Below are 27179 nucleotides of genomic sequence, written 5' to 3'. Positions count from 1 at the left end.
ATATATTTAAGAAAAATATTTTTTTCCCCTTTTGATTCTGTTTTGGATGAGACTGTGTTATCCTGGGGGTGGCTGGATGAGAAGTTTGTTCATGTCTAGGCATAATGTAGGGTAATTTGTAATCAAATTGTGGATCATACCTTTCTGAGATTGATAGATAAACTTGGCCCAGATGCGGTGATCCTGGCACTTACCCAGATTAGCTTACATGCAGAATTGCTTCAGAATTCTTTATGTCACACTAGATCTGGAGAGCATATGTCGTGCTAACAGAAACCTAGGGGGACCTCAGTCATCTCATTCATGTGTTATGGTCTGCAACTGGTGAACTTGAACCTCCATCTGTGCTGAAGAATGTAACTGAGGTCTCTGTGGTATATCTTGAATGTACTTGCTTTTTTCTCTGTGCTTTAAGTAGGTAACCTCATTTGATTTTCCCAAGTGGTGCTGATCTTTCAGTCAGATTTTATTATTGCCATCTGTCAAGAAAGTGTTTGTATACCTTGATGAGGTACACATTTTCATGTTTTCTGCCAATGAGGTTTTCTTTTCTCTGAATATTCTGATTAAATCCTATCTTTCTTAAATTATTTTTTCTTATAGGTTTGCATATATATCTTTATATATGCAGCACTTTAAGTCTTTCTCTTATGGGAAATGTAAATATTATCTTTCAGATATAGCCTGTTCCCATGGTTATGGTGACTTTTAATGAACAGAAGGATTTCAATTTAATGTGGTAAATTTGTAAATATTTTTCTTAATTTTTATATTCAACAAATGTTACTGCATTTCTGATAGGTACTAGTAACATTTGTAGAATGTTGGGTACTAGTATCTGCTAGGTACTAGGTCTTGGAGATAGAGAAGTAAAAACAATAGACAAAATGCCTACTCCCATCTCAGCAGTGATAATAATTGCTGTGATGGAAAATCAAACAGGGTAATAATGTAGAGAATGTCAAGCATAAACTATGAGGGCTAGTATTTTATATCTGGTAGTCGAAGAAGGCCATTATGATTAGGTGACATTACAGCAGAGAACTTATTAGGTGAGGAAACAAGCCATGTAGATATATGTTTTGTTTGAGAAATTGTGCATTATCTGATCATCTAAAATTTACTTCTGTAGATTCTTGATTGTTAATTGAAATTTGCTTTTTATTATTTAGAAGTTTATCTGTCTAAAATTTTTTATATGTGTGTATGGTGTGAGGTGGGGTCTAATTTCAACTTTTTCTCCATGAATAACTTTTTACACCATATATCAAAAGAGACCATTCTATCTTCAGTGTTTTGTAATGCTATCTATTATATACCAGTAGCTCCATATATAATTGAGTCTTTTATATAAGCTCTATATTCTGTTCCATTGGTTTATTTATTTGTCTGTGTACCAATATTTCACTAATTTGATTACTATATATCTGTCATAAGCCATGGTTTCTAGTTGGTTGAATTCTCTTCTTATTCATTTTTTTCTTATTTGTTCTTGATATTCTTAGTTTTTCACCATAACATATGAATTTGAGAATGAGCTTGTTAAGTTTTATGAACCATTAAAGTTTTTAATTTATCAATTTGCTTATTGAGAACTGCCATCTTTAAGGTGCTGATTTCAAGAAAAATGTCTGTATCTGTATTATCAATCTTCTTATAAGTCTTTCAGTAAAGACTACAATTTTCTAAACTTTTATTATATTTTTAGGCACCCTTCACGTTTGTCTCAAATATTAATGGTACTTTTTTTAGAAGGAGTAACATGGCATTTCACTTTTATTGGTTGTTTAGCAGGCATCAGACAATGTTTCATATATTTCTCTTAGCTTATTTAATCCTCTGTCACAGACCCATAATTTAGCAAATTTTAATTAATGATATTTTTAATCATTCTTTTTAAAATATTACATTTTATAATTATTTATCCTTTGTGTTTAGAAATATAATTTTGTATAATGATTTTATATCCAGAAACCTTATTGAACATTCTTATTATTTTAATGTTTATTTATATATATATATAAATAAATATATTTATTTAATTTATCTCAGACTTTCTATTTAGATAATGTCTTTTGTAAATAACAAAGATATTTTAAAATAATTCTTAACTTTTTGTTTCTTTTCCTTGTCTTTTGTTTTTTAAAAATTCTAATAAAATTGTAAATAGATTATATCTACATTTTACTATATATGCACATACAAAAATAATATATTACATATAAAAGATTAAATTTATAATTTTAATTCATCAATTACACAATTAAAAGATTAATTGATTTTTATATTATTAAATTCACTTTGTATTTCTGAGATTGCATGATTTGATTATTATGAATTAATAAACACATTGTTGAATATAGTTTGTTAATATTTTTAGGATTTATGTTAATACTTTAGCATGCATTTATCTGTGTTTTGAATAAAACTGGACTCTTATTTTTCTTATTTTTATTGTCTTTTTCTATCTTTTGATGTCAAGATTATACTAGCATAATACAAAGAGGGGAGTTCTTTTCTTTTTCACTATTCTTGATAACAGTTTGCTTAAGACAGACATTTTGTTTTTTGAATGTGGATCTTTCCTGTAAAACTACCTGTATGTTTTTGCTCATTTCTTATATATGATTTTTTTAAACCTCTGATTCATTTCTAGCTATTAAATAATTCAAAAATTCTACTTATCCTTGACTCATTTGGTAATATAGGGTTTTTTTCCTAGAAAATTGTCCATTTAATCTGATTTTTCAGGTAAATTGGCTTGAGTTTATACCCCTTTATTAGTTTACAAACTTGTATTTTGTTAGTTGTTATGACCCTTCTTTTTCTTTTACAAAGATTTACTTCTGCCTTTTCTCTTTTTACCTTGGTACATACATCCCATCAAAAGTATGTTTAATTTGTTAGATCTTCATTGAATCATATTTATTTTGTTGTTTTATTATATTTATATCAATTTCTATTATTACCTTGTTATCCCCTATTTTTCTGCAATCTTTGGAGCTTTCTCCATTATTCTTTGCTATAATTTTTTTGTTAAAATAAATATTCATTCACAGTAGTTAAATATCAAATAGTGTTTTAAAAAAGTGAAAAGTTTCTCCTACTCTTACCCTATCTGCTCAGTTTCCAATTGGAAATTTTATGCAGTCATTTATATATACCCACACAATTATTGTCCTTCCTTTGTTACTTAATGTGATTTATATTAATTATATTATATTATATTATATTATATTATATTATATTATATTATATTATATTATATTATTATATTATATTATATTATTATTATATTAATGTTATAGAAGTCTATAACAACATTAAGAAATTTGAAGTTTTGACCCAGCTAGCGTGGCCCAGTGGTTGAGCATCAACCTGTGATCCAGGCAATCAAGGTTCAATTCTCAGTCAGGACACAGGCTCGGGTTTCGGGCTTGATCCCCAGTAGGGGGTGTGCAGGAGGCAGCAGATCAATGACTCTCTCTCATCATTGATCTTCTATCTCTCTCTCTCCCTCTCCCTTCCCCTCTCTCTGAAATCAATAAAAATATTTTTTAAAGGAAAAGAAAAGAAATTTGAAGTTTTAAAAAATAGCTGGTTAGTATTCCATTGTATATTTGGGTACTTATTTGACCATTGCACTTTTTTGATGGGCATTGATGTAATTTTGAAACTTTTGCTTTTACAGACTATGACGCAATGTTAATATTTTATTGCATTTGGCTTATCTCTTTTTACACGTTTTTGCTGAACCATTTAAAAATAAATTGCCTACATTATGACATATATATTTCACATACATCTCTGAAGAATAAAGATATTCTCCTATGCAATCACAATTTTATTATCACACCTAAGAAAATTAATAAAAAATCCATATCATCCAAAATACAATTCTCATTTAAATGTCCTCAATTGTCCCAGATATATCTTTTATATCCTTTTTAGTTTCTTCTAATATAGAACACTCCCCCTTTTCCTCTCCTCCCCCTTTTTTAAAAAATTATATTGATTTTTTTTTTTTTTAATTCTAGACTGGTTGTTGAGTAGATTTTCTCCTGTTATGGATTTTTATGATTGTTACCTCATCGCTGGATTCAGGTGAAGCATTTTCAGCAAGAATTCTACATAGGTAATAGTGGGTTACCAATATTGGTTATATCAATAGGCACTATTGGTGTTATTTATTTTGATCACTTAAGGTGGTGACAATATTAATAAAAAATAAATGTCCTTGTTTTCAAATATCCCTTCCTACCTTCCCCCTACCCCTTTTCTTACTCCTTAGGGTCATCACATTTCCTCTGAACCTGAGTTTTCTCATTTTTTGCCCTCAGGTGTTATTCTATGACCCACTGATCTGATAACATGAAAGACCAACACCCATGACTTGAGTCGAGAAGACCTCTAGGGTATAATTTACTGTCAAGAGTTCTTCCTGCAGGATCAACTGGGACTTTATCTGAAACTGTAGCTTTGCTTGTCTTCTTTCTCAACCCTGCTCCACTTTCTGTATACATAAAAATCCCTTACCAGTATTCATAAAAGCATTGCTTTAGCAGCTCACTTGTGTATGATTTCTCAATTCATGTTCTTTTTCTAGGGAATCTGAAAACTAAGACAATTGATACTGAAAGTACTACAGTGTAGAATTCGAACTTTAAAAAAGGTTACCTGTAGTTTATCCACTCACTTGTCAAGTGACAGTGAAGACTCCATCACTAGTGGCAAATAGAGTATTGATAGCTCCTGTCAGGCTGTTGTATTGCAATTACTAAGACTTTCACCTGAGGTGAACTGGGATAAAACAGTGGGAAAGGGGTGCACTGCCTTGTGCAAGCTCTTTGGCTTCCAAATCTTTAAATAATATGTCTATCCTGTTATCTTATAGTTATATTTTATATGTTATATATCAACTTTCTACTGTGAAATATGATGATTCAGCTCTTTTGCTACTCCTCTCTTTCCCTAACCCACCCCCTTTACTCTCCCGATAGAGCTCTCTGGAATACTATGCAGCTGTGAAAAAGAAGGATATCTTACCCTTGGGACAGCTTGGGAACTGGAGAGTATTATGCTAAGTGAAATAAGGCAGTCAGAGAAAGACAAGTATCACATGATCTCACTCATATGTGGAATCTAATGAATTAAATAACTGAAGAACCAGAGCCAGAGACATAGAAGCAGGGAATAGACTGACAAATCTCAGAGGGAAGGTGGGGATTTGGGTGTGTGGAGAGATTAACTTAAGAACTTATATGCATATATGCATAACCCATGGACACAGACAATAGTGTGGTGAAGTCCTGGGGGGTGGGGGGGATGAGAGGTAGAGGGGATCAATGGGGGAAAAAGGGATACATTTGTAATACTTTCAACAATAAAGAAAATAAATAAATAAATAAATAAATAAATAAATAAATAAATAAATAAATAAATGATAAACCATTGGTTTATTTGAATTAGAATAAAAAAAAATTAACTCTATAATAATATTGTTTATGTTTCTGGGAAGTAATAACTATCAAATGTATATCCAGTACTTACTACTTGGTAACAAACAATGGGTTAGGCATTTTGAGATACAGAAATAAAAAATTACTCCAAGATCAAGTAGCTTACAATCTAATGAGAGACAGAGAAAAGTAATAGAAACTAACTCTGCAGTATAATGATTATTGTAATAAAAGGTAGTACAGGAGGTAAGAGATTGAAATGTCTAGATATTATGGGAAGAGAATTGCAGGCAGAGGGAATAGCAATTTCAAATGCCCATAAGGCTGGAGCATAGCTATCTTGTAGGAATAACAAGCTCTGAATGAGCAAGAGAAGCTAGTAGTAAGAGAGAAACCAAGGAAGAAATGGATTGTCAGTTCCTGCATGTCCTTTTAAGCCAGGGTCAGCAAACTTTTTCTGTAAAGAGCCAGATGGTAAACATCTTCCACTTTGTGGACCATTCTGTGTGTGTAGCAGCTACTCACCTCTATTGTTGTAGTTTGAAAGCAGCCAAAGGCAATATATAAACAATTGGGGTTTTAATAAAAATTTATTTACAAAACCTTTGTCATAAGTCATTGTAATAACTCTGATTGTCTTATCCTATTTGCAATCAAGATATTATCAGAGCAAGAGTTGGCAAGTTCCCCAGGAGCTAAGAACAACTTTTACATTTTTAAAGGGTTATAAACACGCACACACGCACGCAACCACAACATTAGACAGAGGCCATGTGTGGTCATGAAACTTAAAATATTTACTACCTGGCCTTTTACACAAAAAGTTTGCCAACTCCTGCACTAGATTTAAAAAAATGAGTTAAATATTTTTCCTCTTTTTTTTTTATTCTTTTAAATAACTTCTCTAAGAAAGATTATTTATTTCATGAAAATTTGGTAGGCTTTACCTGTAAAACAAATGATGAATAGTTTTGGTTTGCTATTTTTTTTAGTCAAATATATCCTTGTTTGCCACTTTTAAATGGTTATTTAATTTTTCAATTTTTCTGTTTATTCAGTTTTTCTATTTCTTCTAGTGCCATTTCAGTATTTGTTTTCCAGAAATGTGTCCATTTACTCTAGGTTTTCATATTACTGGCACATACCTGTTCATTACATTCCTTTGTTATTTAAATTCCAGGTGTGTAAGATAGTTTATCTTTTTCATTTCACATTTAATTTCCTAATTTTTTTCTTGTTCATTTTTGTCAGACTTTTATTTATATTATTAGTCTTTAAAATAATTAAAACTTGCTATCAAGAATATTTTCTATCATTTTTTTGTTCTTTATTCACTCTTAGAATTATTGTTTTTCTTCTTTGAATATAGCCTCTTTCTCCCAAATTTTGTGTTGACTATTTAGCTTATTTGCTCTAAGTCTTTTTTATATTTTGATTAATGTAACTTATAACTTTAAATTTTCCTGTAAGTAATTTTTTAAAGAGTCACACAAATTAGAACACACTTTTCATTATTCAATTTTAAGTATTTTGTGAATATTTATCAAAAGATAAATTGATGGTATGTTTTTAAATTTTCATACATACAAGATTTATTTTTTAGCTCTATAATTATTATTAATTTCTAATTGGATTGCATTATGTTAAGAGCATATAGTTTGCATGTTAATTCTTTGTACCTTTTCCAAATTCCTCTTGTATCTTAGACATAGCATTTTTGTTAATGCTTTATATATGCTCTAAATTAATCTGCATTTTTTATTTGGTGGGTAGAAAGTTCTCTATAGAACTATTATCCTATGTTTATTAATCATACTCATCAAATTTTCTATAGTTTTGCTTATCTGTCTGCTTCATGTATTTTTGAGCGTATATCATAACTTTTCAACTAAAACTCTTGTTTTTTAAAAAATTGAATTTTACATAAATACAAAAAAGTACAAAAATATAAATGCACAGCCCATTGAAGTATCATAAAGTTAAAACCCTCAGCTACTTACTACCCAGGTTGTAAAATAGTACATTAATAGGACCCTAGAACTGTCTTTGTGCCTCTGTCAATCATTATAATCCATTTAGCCCCAAACATAAGGATCGGAGTTCTCACACCATAGAGTTGTTTCACTTGTTTTTAAACTTTATGTAAATTGAATCATACAGTACGTATATTTTTGTATCTGTCTTCTAACTTTGTGTGACGGTTGTCCATATTACTGTATACAGTCATTGGTCATCCTTTTTTATTGTTTTGTAGTATTTCATTGAATAAATATAATGGAACATGTATTCATTCTACTGTTTATGGACATTTGCATTATTTTCAGTATTGGCTACTATAAATAATGTCCAATATGAATATTCTCATCCATGCCTTTTGGATCATGGATGGCCTGCATTTTTATGGGACATATTCCTAGGCTATGTGTATGTTTAACTTAGTAGTTACTACCCAACAACTTTGCATAAAGATGCAACAACGGGTCCTACCCTGCAATGCTTTAGCGCCTTCCACGTGGCACGGAAGATACCCACGTCATCTTGCCTCCTTCCAGCACCAGCCTTGTACGTATTTCATACGTGAGGTTTGTAAGGAAGGAGGTAACTGTCACTAACTGCATGGCCTCTCTAGCAGTACATACGATGTAGCATGCAAGTATTTTCAGTGAGGGTACTGTATTTATGGAGACCACTGCAGATATGAACATAGCGAACCATTGAAGCTGGAAGAAGCTGTAGATCTAACAGCAAAGTCATCCTTTACTGCTTCCTCAGGTCTCTCATCAGTAGTTGGATCAATTGTTGAAATGAAGTCAGGTGAGGCTGAGGCAAGAAATTCAAACTTTGCAACTGTAGGAGCAGGTGCAGAAGACTGGGTGAATGAATGCCATTGAGTTCGTTCCTGGGCAGCCCTGCTGTGGCCCACCTGCCCCTTCTTGCACTGAAGCACCCCTGCAGGGCTCAGTGACCAAGGAAGAATCAGAGAAGGAGCCCACGGCAGTGGAGAAAAAGAAGCAGCTCTGCCCCTAAGCTGAGGTTGGAGAGTGCTGCTATGGGGAGAACTGCGTGTGTCCCCACGGAAACTCCTGTGACCTGCGTGGGCTGCAGGTCCTCCACCCAGTGGACGCTGCCCAGAGATCAAAGCACATAAAATCTTGCACTGAGGCCCATGAGAAGGACATGAAGCTCTCATCTGCTGTCCGGTGCACTAAGGACAAAGTGTGCGGGATCTGCGTGGAGGTGGCCTACGAGAAAGCCAGCCCCAGTGAGCGCCGCTCCGGGATCCTCTCCAGCTGCAACCACACCTGCTGTCTCAAGTGTATTCGTAAGTGGTCTCAAGGGCATGCGCAAGTGGGGGAGTGCTAAGCTGTTCGAGAGCAAGATCATAAGGTCCTGCCCAGAATGCCCGACCGCAGCTAACTTTGTTCTTCCAAGTGAGTACTGGGTGGAGGAGACAGAGAGAGGCAGAAACTCATTCAGAAATACAAGGAGGGCGTGAGCAACAAGGCCTGTGGGTATTTTGATGAAGGATGTGGGTGCTGCCCATTTGGAGGGACCTGTTTTTACAAGCACGCCTACCCTGATGGCCCTAGAGAGGAGCCATGGAGACAGAAAGTGGGAACAGCAAGCAGGTACCGGACCCAACGAAGGAACCACTCTGCGAGCTCATTGAGGAGGCAGAGAACAGCAAGCCCTTGACAATGATGAAGAGGTTGTCACCTTTGAGCTGGGCGAGATGTTGCTTCTGCTTTTGGCTGCATGTGGGGACGACAAGCTGACAGACACTGAAGATGAATGGAACTTGTTTCACGATGAGCTGGAAGACTTTTATGACTTGCATCTATAACAGCCTTGCTTGGCATGTGAACTGGTCTGCTGAGCCCAGACAGGCGCTGTCCCCTGCAGTGGTGTGGCGGTGGCCATGTCTCTCCTGGGCAGGCCTAGCAACTCCAGGTGCTGTTGGAATACTTCTACCTAGGGCCTATCTTCTCACTCCCTCACCTTTTCCCAAGGAGTATGTTGTTTTCTTTGGTTAAAGTTAGTTTTTTGTAACACGAAGTTAACTGTCAGACAGTTGTGCAAGTTTATTGCATCATCTAGTCTCAACCCGATTCACAGTTGGAGGGGGCTGTCTGCGGACTTGCCGCATGCATTCTGAGGACCTCAGTTCAAACGTAACAGCCCTGGCCCTGCTTTGGGGTTCAAAAATAGGGATGATGGGTGAAGGATCTGAACTGTGGCAAGCAGCCTTGTGCTATAGACTCAGAGGTGGATACTTGAGGCTCCTGGTGAAATCTGCACATCTGTGTTTTCGTATCTGTTCCCTGCCCTGCAGTACCCACACGTGCACTTGTTCTGTGGTTTTGGTCTCGTTCAACTGCACACAGGTAATAAACTACTGGGTAATCATAACCAGGTGCGAATGTGTTGAGATTTTTACTGTGTTTAGTATGATAGGAAAATCCTGAAAGAACACGTATAAAAGATATACTGGCATAAAAGAAATGCAGAATTGAGGTTGACTCCCAAGAGCTGATAGACCTGGCATGTGTGAGTGTGGGGCAAGCTTCTCATCCCTGCACAGATGCAGTGTTCTTAGCCTTAGTGGAAGACCTTGGCTAAGTGGTTTCAGCCTAGTGTGGCAAATAGATCTCACAGCACAAAGCAGTATTTGGTAGCTGTTACTAGAGCAGTGCTAGCTTTGTCTGCCTATATAAATAAGTAGACTTAGCCATCGAGGTTAAATCGATCTGGTTATCCCATATATTAACACAAACTGGGTCTTGGATACACAATTGTATTTAATGCTTAATGATCTCTTACCCCCCCGGCCCTCCAGTTCAGGCACCTTTTGGCAAACCTTTGTTCTCATTTGAGGGGTTTTGTGGTGGGGTTTTTGTGTTTGTTTTTGTGAGTATTTGCCTCATTCCATCCCTGTGCTTTGCAGATAGACAGATGTGATTCAAAACTATGTTCTAAGGTGTTTCTTATAATGGAGTCATTGGTTTTCAATAATAAGTTATGCTTTCCCGCTAAAGGGGGGGGAGAGGCTGGTAATACACAAGACAATCTAAATCGTTAGAAGAATTCCTTGATTGGAAAATTTAGCCTGTGTTTTGTTGCTGTTTCCTAAAAATAACTTGGAGATGCTTCTGAGTTGTCCCATCCACTGCTTTGATTCCTTGGATCCCACCCATTCTTTCACTTTAAGAAAAAAACAAGTCGTTGTTATGGGGTCTATTTTACAGCTGCCCTTTTGTAAGAAGTACTTTTCCCAAATAAAACAATAGAAAAACAAAAACAAAAAAGATGCAACAACTAACCCTCCTAGCAGCAGAATATAGGAGTTCTAGTTGCACTACATTTTTACCACTCCTGGTATTGTCAGTCTTTCTCAAGTGAGCCACTATAATGTCAGTAATTAATATTCCATGTGGTTTTAGTGTTAATTGCCCTCATGACTAATACAGTTGAGCAGTTTTTTACAAATGTATCGGCCATTTTATCAAGTGCCTGTTAAAATTTATTGCCCATTTTCTATTGTGCTTTTTCCTCTTGATTTGTAGGAATTTATTTACTTTAGATATGAGATTTTTTCCAGTTGCAAACATCTTCTCCCATTTCCTGGTTCACTTTGATAGTCTCTAAATCATGTCTTTTGATGAACCAAAATTCTTTTTTTCTTGTTTAATATGTTTTTTATTGATTTGAGAGAGAGAGAAACATTGATGTAAGAGAGGAACATCCATCTGTTACTTCCTATACTAACCAGGAACTGAACTGGTGACCTTTCAGTGCGTGGGACAATGCTTAACCAACTGAACCACACTGGCCAGGGCCTGAAATTCTCAATTATAATATATTCTAATGTATCGTGGTTAGTAATTTGTATGTCCCTTTTAAGAAATCCCTGCTTATACCAACTTAAGGACTATACTCCGTTTTCTTCTAGATCAGCACTGTCCATAGAAACATAGTGTGAGCCACAAATTTGAACCACGTATATAATTTTAATTTTTAAGTAGCCACATTAAAAAAAAACAGAACAAAACTGGTGGAATGAATATAAGTAATAAAATTATTAAGGAGGTATTTTTTTCTTCCTCCTTTAAAAATAAGATTTCAAATTTCAGTGGATATTTTATACTTACAGCACATCCCAACTTGAACTAGCCACATTTCAAGTGCCGGTAACTACATGTGTCCAACGGCTGTCATGTATCATATCAATCATATCAACCCAGTTTAGAGCTTTAAATGACATTCCACTTAAATCGAACTCCGCTATCCATGTGCAACTGTTCTGTGTGTGTGGCATGAGGTGGCATACCTAGCAAGGAAGCAAGGCAGCTTATAGAAATAAAGGAAGATCTTCAGGATCCACAGCCAATCAGGGTCCCTTCGGCACTAAAACAGGGCTTGATGAAGCTGGCATATTCTAAGTCTCTCATCTCTGTAGAGTCTCTATTTCATGGGCACTTTTTCTACATGACAGGGAACAAGGCCCCCGGTTGTTCTAGAGTCATATCTCCACAACTTCCAACAGATGAGAAAAGATAAATCTAATTCTGTTTAGAAATATCCCAGCTCAGGTCACATTCCCATACCCTGTTGCCGGGGAGATGATTATTTTTCGTCAGGTCATTATATGTCCATATTTATAATCATGGGACAGAAATAACACAAAGGAGAAGCTATCCATAATATATCATGTCTATTTCTTCCATGAGATGTATTTAGAGGACTGGAGCTATACCTTGTGCACAGTAAGCACTCAGTAAATATTTGTAAATAACAGCTCTAGTCTCCTAATTTGACAGGAGTGTTTAAAACAAGGCCTAGCCTGGCTGGCAAGGCTCAGAGGTTGAGCATCCACCTGTGATACAGGAGATCAAGGTTCAATTCCAGATCAGGGCACATGCCCGGGTTGCAGGCTCCTCGATCCCCAGCAGGGGCTGTGCAGCCAATCAGTGACTCTCTCTCATCATTCATGTTTCTATCTCTCTCTCCCTCTCTTTTCCTCTCTCTGAAATCAATAAAAAAATAAATAAATAAATAAATAAAAATAACATAAGGCCTAAAGCAGGAGGAGGAATATAAATGCATTTGCTTGGAACTCATTTTTATGGTACACATATATTTGAAGACCATCCAAATCCTTTGTTTATATGTTTAAAACTGTTGACTATTAGGGTTTATTAACACTGAAAATAACTCAGCATTTTCTTTGTAACCTGCATTTTCTGCCCATATCTAGGTGATTAGAATAGGTATAGTCGTGTCTTTGGTAACTATGTGTCTTATCCCATAGTACAATCCTTTTGGCCATTGGTCTAACTTTAGTGATTTTCTTCATTAATTTTTAAAAAATAGTGCAAAGGAGGAGAATGTTACTTGATACTAAAAGAATCCCCCCCCCCCCTTTAGAATTTATCTAGCTTCCTCTCTGAGTGAGGTCTTGGTCTCAATTTATTAGTTCAGTCATTTAGCACAAAATGTAAAATTACAATGCGCTCTGTGCTAGTTAGCGAGGGAACATTGTTCCCTGGGATGCTGAATGTTCTACTTTTAACTCATATTTCTTCAGAACTAATGTGTTCTCCCTTTGGGGAAACAAAGGGCTCTCCTCTCTCCATTATGTTCACTCATCAGGAGAATAGTGTGAGTGAAAGGACCCAGAGGAAAAACAGAAGGATCTTCCTTTCGTTTTCTTTTTTAGGAACTTCCAATAAGATTGAATGAGAAAAATTACCCATTTTTGTTCTTTAAAAAACATAACATCTGGGTAAAAGTGTTTATTTTGGTTGTAGAAAAACCCTCATTTGGTCTACCCAAAGCAAATTATGTATGGTTAGATAGACAATATAAAAAGAAAATGATACAGCCTCAATTATTTGGACAGTAGAGTATTGATATGGTATAATTTTCTCAGGTGCCAACATAACACAGTGCTTACCTTCTCCATGCTCTCTGCTGGTGGATGTTTCTTTCTTGAACCTCTCTCCCCACCCCCACTGTTGATGTTTTTGTTCAGACATTCAGAAGCATATTTAACGGTGTGCGTAAATGTAGCTTCAGGGCGATGTTAACGCGCAATTTTCACGGAATCCCAAACCATCTAAACCACAGCCAAATGTAATATCTGGAATTTTTTTTTTTTTGGTATTTGTTTTATGGGCCTGATTAAGAAAGTTAGTAGGGTTTAAAAATGTTTTGCGTTTCTTACAGTTTCAAAGTGTTACTGGTGAGACGATGAAACCTCGGCTCTTGTCTTCTTGAGGGACAGATTAAAATCAAGAGACAAAGCGTAGAAAAGAAAGCAAGAATTTATTGACTGCAGCAAAAATATACTGAGGACAGTGAAACAAGGAAGGGCATAGAAACAACAGGAGAGCCCAGGCTGGGCTGCTTTGGCTCACTGGGAAGTCAGAGAAAAGGGGAAAAGGGGCCTTGAAGAGAGGTTCAGGGGGTTAGCCCCAGAGGAGCTGCCACTGCCCATTGCTCCCCTGGTTGCAAGTCTCATGGGGTCCCTTAGAGGTTAGGGGACACTTGCCTGTGGGGGAAGGCGAGGGGGAAGGGAATGGCCTGGGCGTGCCCCCTGGAGGGAGATCGCCCTGGGACCTTCATTTTCAGAGGTTTTAAAGGCTGGGCGAGCCCTAGCTGGTTTGGCTCAGTGGTTAGAGCATCGATCGGTCCATGGACTGAAAGTTCCCGGGTTCAATTCCGGTCAAGAGTACATATCTTGGTTTCAGGCTGGATCCCTGGCCCATGCAATGTTTCTCTTTCTCTTGTCCTCCCTCCCTCCTTTCCACTCTCTCCAAAAAGCAATGTAAAAAATATCCTTTGGTGAGGATTAAAAAAATAAAAGTAATAAATAAATAAATAAATAAATAAATAAATAAATAAATAAATAAATAAATAAAAAAAAGCTGGGCATTTAGGGGAGCTCTTAGGGGCGGATCAATAGAATATTTATCAGCTTTATGCTGATGAACCAAAATGAGATTTATTCTCTTAATTTGTCCGTCCTTGGGTGGGGTTGGCAAATGGTACTTAATTGGATTTCTGTTATCTGTCTCCTTGAGTAGGGTGATTTAAGCTATTTCCCCTCTGGTTGGGGAGAAGTACAAACCATTTACTCTTAAGTGTCCTTGGTGTAGGGAAGATAGGATTTACTAGGTGGCCACAAACTGCTCTTTAACTATCTGTCTCATTTTCCCCATTCCACTTGTCCTGGAATTTTCCTAGCTTCTTACTATTCTATAACCATAGTAAACAATTTAATCTTAGCTTATGTTTTAATTCATTTTAAATTTATAATCATAATATAACAGTAGTTCATACAATTTAGAAAAAAATAATACATGATATCATTACCTCCCAAACTATTATTCTGTATATTCCCTTTCAAGCTTTTGCTATATGCATGTTTTTATGTTATTGTGATTATCGTTCCGTTTTTAAATTAGTTTTTTTAGTAATTCAATGGATCAATATGCAAATAAAGAATATATATCTTTTATTTAGTTTAGGAGATTACCTAGGGCTAATGAGAGTCAGAAAATGACAATTTTCTAGAATCATTGTGATTTTAAAACTTGTCACACGCGGTGATTTTAAGTACTGGTTTTTTATTGACAGTAAGAAAGAATTGTTATCTTTTAATGTTGAGTAAGGCTCACAATTGTTATGTACATGACAGCAGCTATACAGAATCATTCTAACTTTGTAAATATTAGATTTGATTGTGTTGCTAGGTAACACCCCCCCATCCCAAATAAAAAATGAAATAAGCAGGAAATAGATTACAAAATCTAAATTTTGTTTCATAAACAGTGCAGTTCTGGGTTACATTTTATTATCAAAACAGTTCAGTGTAAAAGGAAAAAAGGAACTCTACAATGCTGTGATCATTTCCTGTTTCATTTTACTTTCTTTCTTGGGTCAAGAGCTTTTGTCCCTCACTAGGAGTTGCTTTAAATCCCTGGGAAAGTCTGTTCTGCATTTACTCCTTGTGGATTGGTTAAGATACCTTTTGAGTGTGTGCTTTGCTTTGTTCTCTGAGACGCTTAGGTCAGTTGAGCAACATGCTGCTACTGTTTAAAAAAAAAAAAAAAAAAAAAAGCGCTGAGTCATGCTGGAGCTTCTCTTGTGGCTGATGCAAACCTGGAGGATTTGCATCATCACTTAGCTGGAGTTAAGTTGGTGTGACAGGCAGGAGCTTAAATACCAGCCCTGAGGAAGCTGGGCTGGTCTGTAATGATAGGGCAGCCGCGGCAGCCACTGCTCCGAGGTGTCCGCGGAGGTGTGAGAGCTGGAGCCCTAGGAACCCACAGGTGCTCCGGAGGAGTAAGGAGGCAGCTAAAGGGGAGAAGACTCCTCTGAGTTTTTGAACTGTGAACACAGTGGCCCTGAGAGACACTCTGGGAGCAAAGAGGAAGGGATTGGTTACTCACACCAACAGACACCAAAGTTGAAAGTTTCAGGGTTTTTTTGTTTGTCTGTTTCATTTTTCCCACCGCGTGTCACTGCAATGATCAGAAAGCCTGTTGTGTCCACCATCTCCAATGGAGGTTACCTGCCGGGCACTGATGAGGAGAGGCTGCCTTCCCTGGGTGGCAAGCAGCCCCCTGGGCAGGAGGCAGTGATGCTGAAGAAGAAAATTACTTTGCTGAGGGGCATCTCCATCATCATTGGCACCATCATTGGATCGGGAATCTTCATCTCTCCCAAGGGCGTGCTGCAGAACACGGGCAGTGTGGGCATGTCTCTGATTGTCTGGACCGTCTGCGGGGTCCTGTCGCTATTCGGTGAGTGCAGCTTCTTCTTGGGGTGGGTGTCTGTGGAGCTGGGCAGTTCGCTCTCCGGGAAAGCAAAGGGTAATGTTTAAGCAGTGAATGAAGTGGCAAAGGCTATATATCAGGTTTTCTGATTTTTGTTTAGGTATGTGAACTACCCAAACACAGCGTGCACTGTTGGCAGGATCCTGAATTCCTTCCGATCGATTCCTGCAGGCTGTGCTAGCTTTGCCTAACTAAGACAGACTATTTTCTGACTTTTCCCTGTGGTGACCAGAGCAAAGGCTAACTTAGATGACCCAGTGGAATCCATGCAAGCTTTCTGTCCAGGGCGGTTGTGCTTGGTTATGTGTGTTTGGGACGTCTTGGCAGCTGGCACGTTGAATGAAACACCTGGGAAGTGAAACCCGGTGTGGCCTATTTAGACCTGGAACTGAGTGTTCAGCACAAGTTTTACTGACTTTTTTTTTTTTTTATTGGCAAGACAAGCAGGTGGCAGTCTTTTCCTTTTACATTTTTTAACTTCATGTGCTTGTCAGTTCCTCGGATTCTATCAAAAGTCCTGGACGTGGAAAGATGTATGACGGCAATTGTTATCATGAGTGGGTGTATGGCAAAGGTCTGAGCATACTTCAGATTTTTTTAACCTTTCATCTCTCCCCAATACCTACGAACTTGTGCAACATAAATTTTAAAACTGGAATTGGGCGTGAGTTTGCTGTGCTTGCCCAGATTTGTTTTCCTCATTTACAGTCTGCTTGTTCTCTGGAGACACAGCCCATTTGTCCACCTGTTCACTGAACAGAACTGCCAGAAGAAATATGATTATTAATTTTCCTTCAAGATCGAGATTTCTTCTGTTGATGTGACAGTTAATAGTAAAGAGGCAATAAATGCCCCCTCATGAGGTGAACAAATTACTAGAAAGCTACATGAGTTAGTTGTAAAGATGACAAAAACTGGTGAATGGTTCACAAAAATAAATTTCATTTTTGCTATGGGATAAATGTTTAAGATATATTTGCTTTTCTCTGGCACACTGTGTTTTGATTTCAAAAGTCACTACTCTGTAAAGCTACTAACTCTGTTATAACTCTAGGACCAAGTACTAACTCTTGGTTCTATACACGTTAGTCTATTCATTCCTAAGGCCTTGTGATGCTTTAATGCATTGGTTTGAGCATTCATTTAGAGAACTCAAATTTCTGTTATTAGTAACATGTCATTTTATTTATTTATTTTTAAAAGGAAGAAGGTATTTTAAAGAAAACCTGTTAAACCAGGGTCTTTGTTCAAGAAGACCCATGGGGGAATAATTTTTAGATTTTTAAAAAGAGTCGTGGTATTCACATGGTCTGGCATGTACATGTCTAGCCAAAGAGAAACTTAATTGTTGATCATCTTAAATGACTTTGCGCACCTTCAGCCTGTAATCTTCTACAATGGTGGGTCTATTTGGAGTAAATCTGTGTCTAATAAGAAAAACTGTACCACTTTCCTGGACTTTACATACTTATATGCATGTGTTGTAAGCAGTGGGAACAGCACCAGGTGTTAGACTCGTGGGGTTAGACCTGACCTGAGTTCAGCATCCTTGGTACTTGGGTTCTGGCTAGGAAAGAATTCAGAGCCAAGACTCCAACTATAAGAGGACATTTATTTGGTAAATCACCAAGGTAGAAAAAGTAATTCCTAGAAGAAATGGGCTTAGGAAACAAGTTATAGAGGCAAAGGAAGGGCACTTGGATCTTGGGAGAGAGGAAGCTAATGGTAACTTGCACAGGAGTAGGGAAGGGAAAGGGAGAGGGATATGCTCCAGCATGCTCCTAGGAGGGAGTATACTGGGTCCTCTGTCCTCCTGGTTGTTTTTATTTGTTTGCTTGTTTGTTTGTTTGTTTGTTTTAACACTTTATTAAATTTATTGGGGTGACAATCATTAATATGAACTTATAGGTTCCAGGTGTGGTTTTCTATGTTACAAGATCTGTATATTGCTCTGTGTGCCCACCACACAAACCTAATGGTTCTAAGGGTGGAGGTTTTAGGAGGTCCCAGGGGAAGGTCTCATCCAGGTGTGACCTTTCAGGGTTGTGGTCTCCACTGCCTTGGCAGGGGTCATTATCCAAAGCAACTGGTCCTGAGGTCAGCTGTGGCTGGTGTTGTTGCTTTTCTGGGCCTAGAGCTGAAATACAACTGAGTCCTAGATGTTATGTCTAGGGAAGAAAGGCCAGGGGGCCCATATGACCAGCAATGTGTTAGGGGAGGAAAGGCCACCCTGGGGGTGAGGTCCCACTCTACAATTGCCTTTTGCTAGCCATCTGGGGCTTTCCACCCCAATGACCTTCAGTACCTAGCCCATCGTTCTTTCTCTCCTCATATCTGTCTAACTGCCTACCACGCCTGCAGCTCCAACTATGTGATTCCATTTTTACACAGAATCACAGCTCTAAGGGAGCCCACGAGACGTGCAATCAGGGGAGCAATGGGCAGAGGCAGCTCAGTCCCAGGGGCTCTCCCTCCAGGGAGCATGCCCATGCCATTCCCGTCCCATTCTTCTTCCCCTAGAGGCACATGTCCCCTAACCTCTAAGGACCCCATGAGACTTGTAACCAGAGGAGCAATGGGCTAACCCACTGAATCTGTCTCCAAGGCCCCCTTTTCCCCTTTTCTCTGACTTCCCATGAGCCAAAGCAGCCCAGCCTAGGCTCTCCTGTTACTTCTGTGCCCTTCCTTGTTTCATTGTCCTAAATATATTTTTGCTGAGGTCAATAAATTCTTGCTTTCTTTTCTACACTTTGTCTCTTGATTGAAATTTTTCCCTCAAGAAAACAAGGGCCGAGGTCTTATCATCTCCTGGGTAACATATGGAACTAACTAAAGTTACACCTGAGATGGTATTCTTTGATTACTATTATTTTTTTAATTTATCTTTATTGTTGAAAGTATTACAGATGTCCCTCTTTTTCCGCTATTGATCCCCTCCACCCTGCATCCACCCCAGCCCCCGGCCTTCCCCATACCAATGTCCATAGGTTATGCACATAAGCATAGAAGTTCTTTGATTAATCTCTTCCCACCTGCTTCCCCACCCCCTCCTTCCCTCTGAGATCCTTCAGTCTTTGATTATTAATTGCAGGGAGTGTGCCCCTGTATGAAATCTACTTATTGGTATTTACATATTTACATGTGTCACTTAAGTTACTGGAATCTTTTTGACAGGAGGGCCTTCCTAACAGGAAGCAAAGCAAAATGTAAGAAATCCTTTCTTTTAAAACTCTAAAACTCTGGAACTAAAAGTAGAGAATCTATATATTTGGTTTACAATTATTTTTTAAAGCCAGGGTAAATGCATGGATTTTTATATCCTGTGTTGAACTTTTTTCATGAGCTTGAGAATTTTAAATGAAAATCTCATTCCTCCAGAACTCAATTTAAACCTAGGGTAACCATCCTGGAGTTTCTGGAAAGCATGCACAGGTCTAGGTACTGATTCTCTGGCAACAAATTCTGAGGTACTTAAGACTCAAGCCAATAACTTTTTATTTTGGATGCTTTTCTGTTCAGACTACCAAGATGGCGACTGGTTTCCAGCAGAAAGTGGATTGTAGATAATTATAATTAATTATAAATAGGCAAACTATCTCAGTGATCCCCGACTATCAATCTCCAAACTAGTTACTCTAGAATCATCTGGGCAAATTTTAAAGTAATAGCTTATCTTGGATCCCTCTTTTGGAGAGTCTAGCCTCTCTTGGTTAGAGTGTGGGTCTGGGGTATGGCCCTAGAATCTGTTTTTTGTTTGTTTGTATTTAAATAAAAAATTCTTCCTGGGTGACTGATAAAATGCTAGGTTCAGGAATAGGATAAGTGATTCCAAGATTTCACTGAGTATCCAAATTCTATTCATGTTGGATAATTCTATCTGATGTCTTGCTGACTAGTGATAATTTCCCACACTTTTAGTCTCTGAAGTAGCTCAAGCAAAAATTATTTGTTACATTTGAATACTTAGCAGTATGGTAGAACTTTTCACATAATATCAAGATATATTTTCTATTTTCTTGATATGTAATTGTTCAAATTAATGGGTATAGCTGTATTTCATGAGGTACTCATTCCAAGTGTCAGACCCAGTACTGTCCTTGGCACCGTTATCACACTGATATACAGCAAATGAAACTGAAGTTTTAGAAGGTTACATAACTTACTCAAGTCCATGTGAATTGTGTTGCTAAATGTTAAAATTTGGTCTAAAATGAATTTTACCTAATGTAATAAATGTAACTTATAGCATCATTTTTTTAAAAGTATGTTATTTCAACCACCCAGAAGTATATACTTTAAAAACATCAAAGAAAATGTTTTCCAGAAATAGAATATCTGAGTTAAAATTCATTTTGTTGCATATAAAACATATCCTACAAAAAAAAGTGAAGCTTTTCAAGACCTAGAGTTCATACTTTTCTGAAAAACAGATAAGCCTTATTTTTTTTATTATTTATTGATGAGAGAGATTGATTTGTTGTTCCATTTATTTTTTATTTTTTATTTTTTTAATCTTCACCCAAGGATATTTTTTCCATTGCTTTTCAAAGAGAGTGGAAGAGAGAGAGAAAGTAGGTGAGAGAGAGAGAGAGAGAGAGAGAGAAACATCAATGTGAGAGAGACACGTCGATTGGTTGCCCCCCACACGTGCCCTGACTGGGACCCAGGATCCAGCCTGCAACTGAGGTAGGTGCCCTTGGCCAGAGTCAAACCTGGGACCCTTCAGTCTGAGGGCCAACGCTCTAACCACTGAGCAAAACTGCTAGGGCTTCTTGTTTCATTTATTTATGCATTCGTTGGTTCATTCTTGTGTGTGCCCTGACCTGGGATCAAACTCACAACCTTGTTGTATCCGGACGACACTCTAACCAACAGAACTACCTGGCCAGTGCCAGAAAAATCTTTATTTTGATGTAACACAGAAATATTTGCTAAAACGATTTTCAATATAATGAAGTCAGTTTGGGATAGTTTCTTATCTTAGTGTGAAGTTATGCTCTAAAAATAGGTTAGTATATTGGCATCTATCTCCTCTTTTTCCGTTGTTCCCAGGTTTGAGATTCACAATGGTATTGTTTTAGAAGTTTGTCTTTACCAGTTCAAGTAAACTTACATTGTTTGAACATCATGAACTAGATCTCAAATTTAAGGAAGTTACAAAAAGAATTCAGTGGCTCTTTAGCAATTAGATGACTGTTACTTGTCTTGAAATAAGAATGTCATTTATACCAAAGGATGTAGTAACATCCCGTGCAATATAAACATTGTTGTATTAATTCTACTGCAGGATGACTTGGTGATATTTATCTTTGTACCTGTTTATTATAAATATTTCACAGGAGCCATGTCCTATGCAGAATTGGGAACAAGTATAAAGAAATCTGGTGGTCATTACACATATATTCTGGAAGTCTTTGGCCCATTACCAGCTTTTGTACGAGTTTGGGTGGAACTGCTCATAATCCGGTAAGTACACAAGCAGGAAAAAATTAAGGAAAAATAAACCTATGTGTTACACCCTTCATTGAATTACCTTGAATATTTTTAACTAATTAAAATATGCATATCATGTGACTATGCTGTAAATATATCTACTTCAGGACACAAAGTCTGTGATGAAATACCTTCTCAATTAACATTTCTAATGCAGTTTTCCCACAGGCAATAGTTCGCCAACCAAGCCAAACTTTGTGGTAGCTGCTTTTCTTTAATCTTCAATTATTCCCTATGGCATTTTCAAGGAAGATGTTAGCCTGAAAGGACAAGAAGCATCAAAATCCACCTTTATAAATCATACCTTTGACTGGCCAGACAAAAGGAAGTCCTATGCTAGGAACTGGAGTTGTTAGTCTTACGGATTACACCCCTAAGACAGTTAACTTGACTCAGGCTTTGTGACTAGGAACATTCTGTTCTTTTTCACAACTTAGCGTGTCACCAAGTTTAATGCTTTACAAAGAAATAAGACTTGATTTGACATTAATGACTCACTCCCTCATGTTAAATCAGTGGACTACAGTTGTGAAAATCTTTTCTCATTTTGTTGATGTAGCAATGTGCTCTCTTCCCAAGACTCTTGGTTTAGAATCAAATCCAGTTGTGCTAAGTCACTCTGACCAGCAAGTTCCCTTCAACTTCATGGGAAATTTATGTCATTTAGAGTATTGTAGTTCCTAAGTTTAATTGCTTTCAGGAAACATGACTTGCATGTTCTGATCACTGAGTTTAACAGAATTATCTAGGAAAACTTATTCTTCCTGTAAACTTATCAGAGGTACACACCTGAGAGCCCATGAACTTTTATCTTATCATTTATTTGTGGGTAAGTGGCAAAGACAGAGTTAATAAGCATTGGCTTAACACTAATCTTGATCTTTATAGTCCTAGGAGTCTTTTTTTCTTTTTTTAATCATCACCCAAGGATATTTTTTCTATTGCTTTTCAGAGAGAGTGGGGGGGGGGGGGTTGTGGAGAGACAGAGAGAGAGAAACATCCGTGTGAGAGACACATCAATTGGTTGCCTCCCACATACCCCCCTACCCAGCCCAACCAGGCTGGAGATCGAGCCTGCAACTGAGGTATGTGCCCTTGACAGGAATTGAACCTAGGACCCTTCACTCTGAGGGCCAATGATCTAACTCAGGGGTGGGAAACCTTTTTTCTGCAAAGGGCCATTTGGATATTTATAACATCATTCTCGGGCCATATAAAATTATCAACGTAAAAACTAGCCTGCTATATTTGGTCCAACATTTATTTGAATTTGTTGAATTTCGAGTCCCACCTGTGGATGCCTTGGCAGGGCCAGACCAAATGATTTCAGCCCATGGGCCAGACATTCTCCACCCCTCCCTGCCTAACCACTAAGCCAAACAGGCTAGGGCTAGGAGTCTCTTTTTTTTTTTTTTTAAAACAAAGGTCTTCAGAGTAGAATTTACTTTTTGATAAGCCTGTTCTCATTTTAAACAATTCTACATTATTTAGACTTGTTGTAATGAAATAATGATAAGTGCTTTGTTCCTTTTCTAAAGTCTGGGATTTTCCAGGGGTGTGCTTTCCACTCTTTCCTGATGATCTGAATCTTAACTCTTCAAAGGTCAACTTAAATTCTCTCTTTTTTACAGTTAATTTCCTGTTCACCCTGGTGTATGGTATTTCTTTCCTCTCCAGTTCTTCTAAAACATACAGTCTCTGCGTCTCCTTTGACATTGAACATGCTATCTTGTAGTCTTACTTAATATTTTGGATGTCTGTGTTCTGGTCCCCTGTTAAAAGTGCCAGAAATCATCTGTAAAACATAGATGTCAAGGAAAGAAATATCACACATCAATACAAAGCAGGGGCCATTAGATCAAATTCACATATTCACCATATATTCAAAATTCATTGGGTTTCTACTACATGATAGACATTATAGTGAACACTGGGGATAAAACAGTGATTATGATGGACACAATCTTATACTCATGGAGCTCAAGGTCAAGTGTGGGAAATAGTTATCAATCAAGAAATCACATAAGTGAATGTAAAGTTGCTACTATGATGAGCACTGCGAAAAGGAAGCCATGGGGTTCACTGAGAGAGTATACCTGGTAGATCTCATACAATGAGAGGACTAGAGAAACTTTCTCAGGCAAAGGAAGATTGAACTAGACCTGAGGTATAAAAAAACTGTCAATGAGTTGCAGGGGCTCCAGGCAAGGGGTGTGCAGATCCTTCTGGTGGGAAGAAGCAAACTGAAGGAGAAGGAGAAGTTTACATTAGATGGAGATTGGAAATGAAGGATTTTTGCATGTCCTGAGCATGTTTTGAAAGCACTAAAATGACATGATCAGATTTTAATTTATACATCAAAAGATTTATAAATTATGTAGAACAGGAAAAATAGCCCTGTTTTGGAAGAGTGGGTGAGGGCTCTCCAGGAGAAGAAGAATGGCAAGAAATTTACAGTGCTGTCTGATACCAGCAGGCCAAGGCCAGAGCTCATAATAGTGGTTGGTTGTCTGACAGTCTAGGGATTGGATGTGGGTGTCGGGTAACCATGAGAAAGAGGAGAAGCTGGAAGGGAAGATTGCCTGAGAAATTAGGTAATCCCAGGGGCTTGTCTGTGTATTGTGTATCCAAAGAATATGCATTCATATAACTATATATATATATATATATATATATATATGAATATATATATGTATTTATATGAGAATGTGTGTGTGTATATATATAAGTGTGTATATATAGAGTGAGTGTGTGTATTATATATATATACCCAAAAGATGTGTAATTTTATCAGAAATATTTGAAGAATTAAAATGAAATGGCTTGTTACCTATTTTGCTATATACCTGAACTTATTTCATTTTCTTATTTTACACATTTTCTCACTTGTGTAAAATTACAAGAGTACTTCTATTTTTAGCTTAAACTTTGCATCTAAATATTTCCATGGAATTAAGAATAACCACTTGGCTCTTCAAATTTTCATCTGTACTGGAAAAATAATAATAAATGTGTCAAGGATGTAAGCATATATTTGCAATGAACACTTAATAATTTTTTTGTTGTTTTGTGTTCATTTTCCTGACCATGCCCCATCCCATTAGATCCGCACCATTAAAACATTCTTACTGTGACTGGGATTTAATTGTTGACTTAGTGAGAAAGAAGACTGCTTCTTTTCTTTTCTTTTTAATATATCTTTATTGATTTCAGAGAGAGGAAAGGAGAGGGAGAGAGAGAGATAGAAACATCAATGATGAGAGAAGACTGCTTCTTTTGAAGCTCAGCTCTGTCAGGATCTCAAGTAATAAACTAGACTTTTAAGGGGGAAAAAGGCAAATATGGGATGACAGAGGCAAAATTGATAGCACCCAGCCTTGCTCCCAACTATCCACCAAAGTTATAGACAATATTTCATTTGAAATGTTGGTGACAACCTAATCAAACATGGAGTTCTAAAAGTTATAGACTATCATATTTAACATGTCCCATGCGCTGAATAAAAATATCTCATGGTAGAAAAAGTTTATTGAAGATGCTATTTTTTTTCTGTAGTAACCTAAATATATATGTTTTCTAGCCCTGCAGCCACTGCTGTGATATCTCTGGCATTTGGACGCTACTTTCTGGAACCATTTTTTATTCATTGTGAAATTCCTGAACTTGCAATCAAGCTCATTACAGCTGTGGGCTTAAGTGAGTATGATAGATATGAATGTGAAACAATTAAAAACCCACAAAAGTGAATGGAGACAAAGTTTCTACAGACTTTTCGCATGGTGGGACCTATTTTCCTCATTATATTCTTTTTGCTCATAGTTCCTTGCCAAATTTGTGTTGGAAAATAATGAAAAGAGTAAGTATTTGGAGCGATCCCTGATACTGCATTACATGCCGATTTTGCATTGGGTCAATAGCCACGATGGTGAATCGTTTAAAATAGGCAAAGAAAACTACCTTGTTAGTAAAATAGAAATTGGATTGTATGAAAAAGAGACAATTACAGATGAAAACCCAATTATTTTGTGGATTTTTAATATTAGAAATTTTCCTTCCTCGGAGATAACATGCTGAATTATAACTCATTTATCCTATTGGACTATGATGTGTATGTGTTGGATGTGTGTGTTGTGTTTATACATTTTATAGTGTTAGCAGCTGTCGTTAGTGTTATGGGTTTAGCTGTCCATTGATGGCCACGAGTCTTCTTTCTATATTTGATTAATAGTAGCATTTCTCAGCTAGGAGTTTTCTTTATGGTTTCCAAATTAGTAAATTGCTCATTTTTATCAATGGGCACAGATAGTAGAAAAAGTTTTAAAAAGAAATTAAAAGAGGATTTTGCACATCACATAAGTGATATAAAAGCCAAGTGTGGCTAAGTTCTCAGAAGGGTCTAGCTTCCAAACCCTTGACTCTTACTGGAAACTATAACTTAATTCTAGGTGCTAATTGAATCACTGTTTTAAGAATCAACATTTGATTGTTTAAATTACCTGGAAATAGAAAGCTACACAGAAATAACTGGATAACATAATTATAGAATTTTTAGTTGTGTGTAGCTCAGGTATTTTAATAGGACAATGAAGAGAATGATGAACATTTGACAGCAGAGAGGTGAGTGGTTAGTTATCAGGAAAGAGGAATTACACATAAAAATATGGTAGTGGTTACAGCTCAGGCTCCGGAGGCCAGCAACCTGGAATTGAAACTGTGTCACAATTTCTCAGTTTTGTGATTTGGTCGTAAATATTAAACTACTTTAAACATCAATCTTACTTATTGGCAAAATACCTGTGAAAAGATAATTTATCTTGAATGGCTATAGAAAGGGAAGCTATGCCAAATTTTTAAGGCCTTTAGCAGAATTGAAATTTCTGCTAAATTCTTGATAAATCTGGTGTTCCACTAAGGGACATACTAAAAGCCAATGTTGTGCCCATTCTATTCTTGTCCCTGGATTGACTGAGGCAGAATCATATCACAATTATTATATTTGAAAAGAGAAAGGTAGGGGTAGTGTTTTCGAGAGCTCTGTAAATTGCCAATAGAACTTACTAATTAAAAGCCATAACCAGCAAACTTTAAATACATTCTACGTAAACATACAAATCCATGAGCATTGCCCACTTTGGCCTTGAAGCTGCACCACGACTAACACATTACTATTTTGCAAAGTCTAGATGACTATTTTCTTATTTATCCAAATTCTATTAAAAAATTTTAAGGGAAAATTTGAATTTTAAGGTAGTAAATGGTAACCATTCAAACCAAAATTTTGAAGCAATCATATATAAGGATAACTAAGTACCTTGCAGTTTGCAAAATTTCTTTCTGTAGTAGAGATTGGTGATCAGACAGTTAACAAAGAGCCTGAGTGTATCTT

The 27179-nt window shown here is 36.9% G+C and overlaps 1 protein-coding gene and 1 pseudogene across 2 annotated transcripts in view; both read left to right on the top strand.

Annotated features, from left to right (window-relative positions):
• Positions 1 to 7927: 7927 nt before the first annotated feature.
• Positions 7928 to 9303, top strand: LOC308556231 (E3 ubiquitin-protein ligase makorin-1 pseudogene; annotated as a pseudogene). Its single transcript has one exon. The product of its transcript is annotated as an E3 ubiquitin-protein ligase makorin-1 pseudogene (transcript).
• Positions 9304 to 15707: 6404 nt separating this feature from the next.
• Positions 15708 to 27179, top strand: part of SLC7A11 (solute carrier family 7 member 11) — a 69922-nt gene continuing 58450 nt past the window's right edge. Inside the window, exons 1-3 of the mRNA XM_081133996.1 lie at positions 15708 to 16267; positions 21640 to 21766; positions 25374 to 25489. Coding sequence (XP_080990122.1) covers positions 15991 to 16267; positions 21640 to 21766; positions 25374 to 25489 — 520 coding nt within the window. The 5' untranslated portion in view covers positions 15708 to 15990. The remainder of the gene's footprint in view (positions 16268 to 21639; positions 21767 to 25373; positions 25490 to 27179) is intronic.

This window comes from Miniopterus schreibersii (assembly GCF_964146895.1).
Source record: "Miniopterus schreibersii genome assembly, chromosome: 4".
In the NCBI taxonomy this organism is placed as follows: domain Eukaryota; kingdom Metazoa; phylum Chordata; class Mammalia; order Chiroptera; family Miniopteridae; genus Miniopterus; species Miniopterus schreibersii.
The sequence above is the reverse complement of the archived record's forward strand: the minus strand, read 5'-3'. Positions and strand labels throughout refer to the sequence as shown.